Source organism: Gekko japonicus, unplaced genomic scaffold (genome assembly GCF_001447785.1).
Source record: "Gekko japonicus isolate JY-2015 unplaced genomic scaffold, Gekko_japonicus_V1.1 scaffold1200, whole genome shotgun sequence".
Classification (NCBI taxonomy): domain Eukaryota; kingdom Metazoa; phylum Chordata; class Lepidosauria; order Squamata; family Gekkonidae; genus Gekko; species Gekko japonicus.
The window spans coordinates 306,802-315,718 of NW_015165274.1; the positions used below are offsets into that span (position 1 = coordinate 306,802).

At 46.9% G+C, this 8,917-nt stretch overlaps 1 protein-coding gene across 1 annotated transcript in view; it reads left to right on the plus strand.

Moving 5' to 3' along the window:
* Nucleotides 1-8,917, plus strand: part of ASAP3 (ArfGAP with SH3 domain, ankyrin repeat and PH domain 3) — a 96,994-nt gene that overhangs the window by 61,919 nt on the left and 26,158 nt on the right. Inside the window, exons 11-12 of the mRNA XM_015410239.1 lie at nucleotides 3,030-3,099; nucleotides 6,214-6,301. Coding sequence (XP_015265725.1) covers nucleotides 3,030-3,099; nucleotides 6,214-6,301 — 158 coding nt within the window. The remainder of the gene's footprint in view (nucleotides 1-3,029; nucleotides 3,100-6,213; nucleotides 6,302-8,917) is intronic.

The following is an 8,917-nucleotide window of genomic DNA, read 5'->3' on the forward strand; positions in this document are numbered from 1 at the left end:
CCTCTGGAGTAGGGTTGCCAGGTTTGGGTTGGAAAATACCTGAAGACTTTGGGGGTGGATCCAGGAGAGGGCGGGGTTTGGGGAGGGGAGGGGCCTCAGCATGGTACAATGCCATAGAGTCCACCCTTCAAAGCAGCCATTTTCTCCAGGGAAGCTGATCTCTGTCAGATGGAGATCAGTTGTAAAAGCGGGAGATCTCCAGGCCCCACCTGGAGGCTGAAGCAACCTGAGCTGCAGTGTTAAGAGAGTCTAGTAACAAATAAATATACACTGCAAAAACCTTTTAACAGACTAATGTGTTCTATTTATGGTCATCATTTAGTAAAGTGCATAGTGTATCATTATTTCATCCTAGTCCGGTATAAATATTCATTACATTCAATAAGCAATAACATTCAGTACATACAGATTGATAACTACCAGACAATCTTGCATCAGTGTTTTAAAAGTCAAGCCCCAACGGGAGTTTCTAGAATTATAAACCCACTTCTCCTTGCATGAAGTCTTCCAAAAAGGGAGACAGCTTTCTTAATAGTTGTATGGATGCTTTTTGCCGGTCCTACAAAAGACACATTGTGCAGCTAACATTCATGGATGGAGAGCAGGGAAACTTCTATTCATTCCCCAGTCCAACCGACTGTGGAGTGGCTGAATTTCTGCTGCTCCCAGGGATGAAGACTGCCTTGGGACAGTCCCTGTTTTCCTACACTTTTTGGCCTTGGGGCAGTTGGGAACTGTAGGCCAGCAGATGAGGAAGTCCCATTTAACCCAGTGAGTGATACCCCTGCAGGCCCCTCTCTGGAGCTACAGCTCAATTAAACCTTATGGGGGAACATTTTAAACAAAGAACCACAGCCATCTTACAAACACAGATGACTGCCATTTTGTGACACCTACCAACAGCCACAGAGGGGACAGTTAATCTCACATAGGAAAAGCTTCTTCATTAAGAGAGAAAGCCGTTTGCCAGTAATTCTGACAGGGCACAGTGGCTGAAGGAGGAGTGGGTGGGGAAGAGGAGCAGACCCAGCACCTGGCACGGGGGTACTCTTGGGTGGCAGCTGACGGGCCAATGGCTGAGGGAGAGCGTGGAATCTTGCCACCCCAAAACAGGATTATAATATATATTCTTTCCTTCTCCATTTTATAATTACAACAACTCTTTGAGGTAGGTTAGCCAAGTGTGTGTGCACTGGTCCGTGGTAACCTGGTGAGCTTTCATGGCAGAGTGGGGGATTTGAACCTGAATTTCCTAGATCCTAGTCTGACACTCTGACCACTTCACCACACTGCCTCTCAATTGTACCCAAATGCCCCCTTCCATCCAAGCCACAAGTAAAACATTAGAACATCAAAAAAGAACTCCAGACACGGCGACTTTATTTATATGCATATGAGACAGAGATCTCAGGCCCTTTTGCTCAGTGCCCATCAACCAACTCCTTAAGATTGGGCTTGGTTCCTGGTTGTCATGTGTCAACTTTTATAAGGACCTATGGAAGAAATCTAAAATCTGTGGCTTTGGCCTTAGGGTGGTGTGAGTGATTGATCAAACAACTCTCCTGTGTTGGCTACCAAGCAACTGGTAGAGGGAGGGGCTGTTTTACTTCCTAAAATTCTGAATTGCCCAGATGTTTCCCCTTGGCACCATACAAGGCTTGTGATGAATCACTGGTTTCATCTGAAGATAACTACAGAGTATCCCAACCTGGATAGTTTAGGCAAGCCCAATCTCATCACATCTCAGTAGCTAAGCAGGGTCAGCCCTGGTCAGTATTTGGATGGGAGACCTCCAAGGAATACTAGGGTTGCTATGTGGAAGCAGGCAATGACAAACCACCTCTTAAGGCCTCTTGCCTTGGAAACCCCATGGGGGTAGCCATAAGTCAGCTGTGACTTGATGGCAACTCTCCCCCCCCCCCAAGCCCCAACAACTAAAGAGTCCCTTCAAGAGTGGGGCCAGTGACAGTGGTCTGCCTTCAGAGCAAGTGGAATCCAAGCAGGTTCCTCACCGCTTTGGCAGAGTTTCCCAACTGATGCACCTCAGAAGGACCTCATTTATTTATTTGAAATCTCTTATCTCCTTTTTCATTTCCAGTTTGAGTTTTGAAAGTAGTTAACAAAGCTCATCAAAGAGCAGACAAAGCAGAATTCTATTTACTGCTGCTGGGGGGGGGAGCTGGGAGGAACGCCTTTATCGGCTTGCTGTCTTTATGCTACATATGCTCCAGGGGGACTTACAGTTTTAAACTACTGTAGCAATACATAAACAATGTTATTTACTTGTATCTTTGAAGTTACAGAGTCTAGAAAGAGCGGTATATCTTTCTACATCCCAGTGTTTCGGGTCTGTTTTCTCTTGTAAGCTTGGTTTCTTCTCTAATCTGTGGCTTCAATCGTGTTGAAGTTTCCCATGAGCAGGAGGATTTTCACATGTGAAGCACAACTTTCTCACTTCTCCCACTGTCTGCTGCAGGACAAATGCCACCCCATGCTGCTCCTCCGGGGCAAGGCAGGGGGAGGGTTGCTGTGAGAAGGAAACAGGACCCCCCCCCCCGTAAACGTGGATCTGTTCTGAATTCAGTGTAGCATGCACACATGGATCACTGGCTCCCAGTGGAGTACTGGGTCAGGTTCAAGGTTTTGGTACTGACCTTTAAGGCCATGTGTGGTCTGGGACCTAGGTATCTGCAGGACTGCCTTTTCTGGTATGTCCCCTGTAGAGCTTTATGCTCTGCTGAGAATAACCTGCTTGTGATCCCTAGCCCCAAAGACGTCCGGCTGTCCTCCCACCTGGTGGAACTCTCTGCCAAATAACATCCACGCCCTGCGGGACCTTATGCAGCTCTGCAGGGCATGCAAGGCAGAGATGTTCCGCCAGGATTTGGTTAAGGATAACTTGTAGTGTTCCATCCATGGATAATAAGACCAGGTACTTTAGCAGGAGAGAAACAGCTGTTGCAATCTGTGGCCTCTGGTGGGCAGGTAATCCATGGTGCGAAGGGCAACCTTTCTTTTTGCTGTCCTAGGATTCGAAAAGTGTGGCAGAAGAGAAAATGTGGCGTGAAGTATGGCTATCTCACCATCTCGCACAGCACGGTAAGCAGGGTTGGCGAGTGGGTGGGAGGAGGAGATCCCAGAAACTCACCAGATTTCCATAGCTGACTTGGAAATTCTTCAGGACATAAGAAGAACCCTGCTCAGACCAATGGTGGTCCAGTACCCTGTTTTCCCACACTGGTCAGAAGAAGACTTTGGAATGCCCATGTACAGTGGCATAGAGGCTGACTCCTCCCCTTGTTGTTCCCCCCCAGTGTTCAGGGCTAGACTGGCTCGAAACACAGAGACTCTGATTAGATTTTTGGCTAATAACCATTGAGGCGCCAGTCTTCCATGAGTTTATTTAGATCCCTTGGCACCCATTCCTATATCCTGTGGCAGGGATATATCCCTGCTATATGGATATAAGTTGGCACCAGTGTTCCCTCTAAGCTGAGTTAGTGTGAGCCAGCTCACAGTTTTTTAGCCTCCAGCTCACAGATTTTTGCCTTAGCTCAGGAAAGATGGCTCCAGAGCAAACTAATTTATGCAGTAGCCAAATCGCTCACTCACAACTTTAATGCCAGGAACTCACAAAGTAGGATTTTTGCTCACAGGACTCCACAGCTTAGAGGGAACATTGGTTGGCACCCATTACTATATCCTGTGGCAGGGAGTTCCACAAGTTAGGTATGCATTTTGTGAAGACATATGGCCTTTTGTCATTACCGGTCCCCTAAGGTTACCAACTCCAGCTTGAGAAATTCCTGGATACTTGGGGGTGGTGCCTGGAGTTGGTGGAGTTTGGGGAGAGGAAGGAGCTCAGTGGGGAAGTGATGCCATAGAGGCCACTCTCCAGCTTCAGGGGAGCTGATTCCTGTAGTCTGGAGACCAGTCGTAATTCCAGGAGAACTGCAGGTGCTACTTGGGGGCTGGCAGCCCTAGAAAGTCCTGTTGTTGATTTGTGCATATACTGAAGGTGTACCTAATAATGTGCAAGTGGTTAAGATGCTGAACTGCAGGCTGGAAGGTCGGTAGTTCAGCAGTTTGAGACCCGAGTGTGCCACATGATGGAGTGAGCTCCCGTCTCTGGTTCCAGCTCCTGCCAACCTAGCAGTTCAAAAGCAAGAAATTGCAAGTAGATAAATAGGTGCCGCTTCGGCGGGAAGGTAACAGCATTCCGTGCGCCTTGGCGTTTAGTCATGCCGGCCGCATGACCACGGAAACGTCTTCGGACAGTGCTGGCTCTTCGGCTTGGAAACAGAGATGAGCACTGCAACCCTAGAGTCGGACTCGACTGGCTTTTGAGCAAGGGAACCTTTACCTTAAAATACACACATTGGGAGGATCTGTGCATGGTTGTCGGGGTCCTGACATATGGCCATGAGGTTTGAGGAGGGCTTCCGAACAAGCAGTGCCGGATTTACGCATAAGCTAAATAAGCTACAGCTTAGGGCCTTGCAATCTGCTGGGGCCTCGAATAAAAACACAATATAAAAAATGATTTCAAATATTAAATAGGCGTATATATTTTAAATTTTTCTGAGACCAGCTGATGTGATTTAAAACAGTAGGGGGGCTCTGGGTTTTGTATAGCTTAGGGCCTCAGCAAGTCTAAATCCGGCCCTGCAAACAAGCTACCAGTTTCAATCATGGATTACCCCACAAGATGATGATTCCATTTTCTGTTTCTCCACTTTCTCCTCTAACCTGTCATCTTACTAAAGTCTCCTGACTGGGCCTATTCTTGGCAGGAAGCTTGGATGGGTCCCCTCTCCTCTGTTTGTTTGAATTCCCAGCATCTGGATATGAGCTAGCCAGTTCATCTGTTCTCTCATGGATGCTGTGAGAATGATCCCTTGCTCAGTTATGCTCAGCAGACTCCCAACCAGGCAAAGGGCAGGAATGAGCTCAGGATCCCAGATTGGACTTGGCAGCTCAGCAGATGGTCAAACCAGCAGTTCTCTTACTTCATTCGAAGTAAGGCCTTTCCAGTTCCTATCTTTAAAAAGGGCTGAGGGAAGAGAAAAGTGTGGAAACTATGTGTAAAGGTGCCAATCAGTGATTACCTTCTGGTAGCCTAAATAATTTAAAAAAATGTTTTATTGATGTCCTTTTTCTTTTTTAAAAGAAGGCCACAATATAGCTGAGAAACACAAATTGCTAAAAGCAGGCTGAAGGAAAGGGCCTACCTATCCCTCCTTCCCTCTCCTGCAGAGTGGCGTGCAGCTGAAAGATCATGCACCTCTGTTGGTCTATGAAATGCAGAATTCCAAGCAGCCTCATTTGTATTAGGGGCTAAAGGCTGATGGTGCCATCTGGAAGGTAGATCAGACCATCACCTGCCCACTCCAGATCACTCGCAACAGTGGCTCTTGTGCAATGTAATAGTCCCCCTCTGTGGATCAAAAGGAGCTGCGGTGGCTCAAGTGGTTAAGATGCTGAAATGCAGGCTGTGGAAGGTCAGTAGTTCAGCAGTTCGAGACCCGGGTGCCGCATGACGGAGTGAGCTCCCGTCTCTAGTTCCAGCTCCTGCCAACCTAGCAGTTCGAAAGCAAGAAATTGCAAGTAGATAAATAGGTACCACTTTGGTGGGAAGGTAACAGCGTTCCGTGAGCCTCGGTGTTTAGTCATGCCGGCCACATGACCACGGAAACGTCTTTGGACAGCGCTGGCTCTTCGGCTTTGAAACGGAGATGAGCACCGCAACCCTAGAGTCAGATTCAACAGGCTTTCGAGCAAGGGAACCTTTACCTTTATGGTCAAAAACCCTATGGACTCCTAAGAGAAAGGATGTTTCCTTAAAAATGCAAACTTTTTTCTCTTAAATACTAACAGCAAAGTGGGGAGAACAAGGTTTTGTTTAGCAAAGCCGAGCAAAAGTTGAAGGGTTAAACTTCTCCTTTTCCTGCACAGCTCCAAGGCAAGCTAAGGCTGCACCAGCTGTACTGCTGCTTTTGCATTTCCATTTTATAGATCGATGGAAATTTTTCCCTGACAGGGAAAGACCAGGTAGCGTGATGAAATGGAATGTCTAAATTAAAGCACCTTTTAAAATTAATCCCCGCTCCTTGTTTCCCACCCAAAGGCATGTATCTCTTTACCTTGAAGCTAATCTCTAGCTGATGTGTAACTGATATAGAATTATCTCCCCCCTTTTTGTTGCCTTTACAGATAAATCGGCCTCCTGTCAAGCTAAACCTATTGACTTGCCAAGTGAGGCCACTTCCAGAAGATAGAAAATCCTTTGACCTTGTGACACGTACGTAAAGGACTTGATATTGTTGTCCCAATACCACCAGGGGGCTTGTACAATATTGCTCTTAATTTTTTTAAAACATAGCCTTACTTTTGAAGTGCCCTAACCTGGATAGCCCAGGCTAGCCAAGGAATACCAGAGTTGTGACACAGAGGCAGGCAATGGCAAAACCACCTCTGAATGTCTCTTGCCTTGAAAACCTCTTTGGGATCGCCATAAGTCAGCTGCAGCTTGATAGCTAAAAAAACCTTTCAAAATAGGAGCTGTTGGGCATGGGTGGAAACTTCTTTTAACTGTAGAGCATCCCTTGCTTTAAATAATTTCATAGTCGTTTCATGGGACTGGTGAAAATTGTTTAAAAAAGAAATTATTCATCTCAGCTCTCTGTAGGATTACAAAGTTCAAGAATGGGGTTCCTTTCTCCTTCAGTAGGGGGGGGGAGTCATCCTCTGGGTTACACCTCCTACTTGCTCCAAGGCAGGGTTTATGCAAATTAAACTGATCTCTACGAGGACCAGTAGGAGGCAGACCTTCCCCAGTCAGAAAGCCCTGCTGCTCCAGGCAAGACTTGCATAGCCAGTTCCTTCATTGTTCTTTAGTGAATGCTTCCAAGAGTCACCCGATCCTGACACAGGACATCATCCACCTGGGAGCAAGGATTGTCACCTCTCATGGAAAGGTCTTTCTTACAGAGGAGAAGCTGGGAAATCTAATAAAAGCTGCTCAGAGCCTCACAACCAAGAGGCCAGAAGATGTTGTGGTCCTAGACAAACTTCTGCATCTCATGATTTCAGCCGTGGACATAGTTCAGGGGCTTGTTTTCACTCTTGTGCCCTCTTATGTGTTCTTTAACATTCCAATAGGACGTTCTAAGCCATCACCACAGGAGTCTCACCAGCTGTACCCAGATCCTAGTTTGGTGGTGCAATCAGAACAATCTGAACAAAGGAGTATCTTCTTTTGTTCAGATCCCTTGGTTCTGATGACCAATGCTAGTCTTCTGGGATGGGGAGCCCATTACCTGAGTTAGCTGACCCGGGGAAGTGCATGATGAAACAGACACAGAGTGGCCCCTTTGAGAGGAGCCTTTGTAATCCATTTTGTTAGCAGGCTGCTAATGGATTTTATTTACCTGTTCATACAAAGCTGCTTGCGCCCCATTGGCAAGGCGAGTCCGAGCCGTTTTTGAGGGGAACTGCTTTCTTCCGTTTTCACCTCTTTGTTGCACTTCTGAATTGTTGTGGTGTGCTGTTTAAAATGTCTGTAGCACTTCCTACAATGCTTCTCCAGTTCGGTGTAGTGGTTAAGTGCATGGACTCTAATCTGGGAGAACCAGGTTTGATTCCCTACTCCTCCACTTGCAGCTGTTGGATGACCTTGGGCAAGCCATAGGTCTGTCAGAGTTGTTCTCTCAAGGACAGTTCCGGAAAGAGCTCTCTCAGCCCCACTTACCTCACAGTGTGTCTGTTGTGGGGAGGGGAAGGGAAAGTTTTTAAGCCTCTCTGAGACTCCAAGTGAAGGGTGGGCTATAAATCCAATCTCTTTTTCTCCCCCCCCCCCGGCGATCTTCCTGGCCCTTTTGTTAACATTCTAAGTTGAGCACTATAGCGCTAAACCAATATAGCACTTCAGGGTTACAGCGGCACCATTGAGATGCCTTCACTCTGTTGAGAGAATATTTTGTTTTAGTGCTACAGTGGTCAACTTAGAATGTTTGTGTGTGGGGGGGGAGGGTGATGTAGATCACACAGTGAAAAAGGATGGGGGGAAAGGGAGGTGCAGTTTGAAATGGCCATAGCGCTTCAAAGACAGCTCATTCATGGGATGAAGTGTGCTGTATGAAACCCCAGTCCCTGTATCACTTTACTCGGAACAGGGCCAACAACGGATAGCAGATACCATTTAGAACAGTAACGTGAAAGGGGCCAGTATCAGTTGCATGCAATCAGGTTGGCACTGCTAGGCTTCAAGCATCTGGTAGCCAGAAGGCACATCCTAGACAAGATTGACAATGTCACAGCAAAAGTATGTATCGATCATTAAAGCGGAACACAATCTCACATCCTACAGAAGAAGGCAGCTCTGCTTTTGATTTGGGCCGAAAAATACCTTGCAACTAGTCGAGCAGATTATAGACCCAGGGGAATGGTCACCAAATCCAAAGGTCTTCAGAGCTGTCATGCATCATTTTGGGAATCCTTGCATAGATCTCTTCTTAGCTCCTTGCATAGATCTCTTCTCAACTCCAGACAATTGCAAAGGCCCCAGGTTCCTATCTTGATTTTAAAAAGGGAGGTTGGAGGGAGGGGGCCCAAGTGATATTGACTGCCTCCTTCTGGCCTAGAAGGCCATGGTTTTCAGATCTCATCAACATGAGGGTAGCTCAACCTTGGACCATCCTGCCATTGTCAGACCTGCTATAACAACAAGGCTGTCTCTCTTACCTGGAGTCAGAATGGCTACAACTAGCCATGTGCCAATTGAAAGGAGAGCCTTGGAGACTGGAGGTTTTTCACAGGGAGTGGTTGAGGTCTTGCTCGCTTCCAGCGAACTATCTACAATCCATATTTATGAACTCATCTGGAGAATGTTCCACAGGTGGTATAGGAGAAAACACCT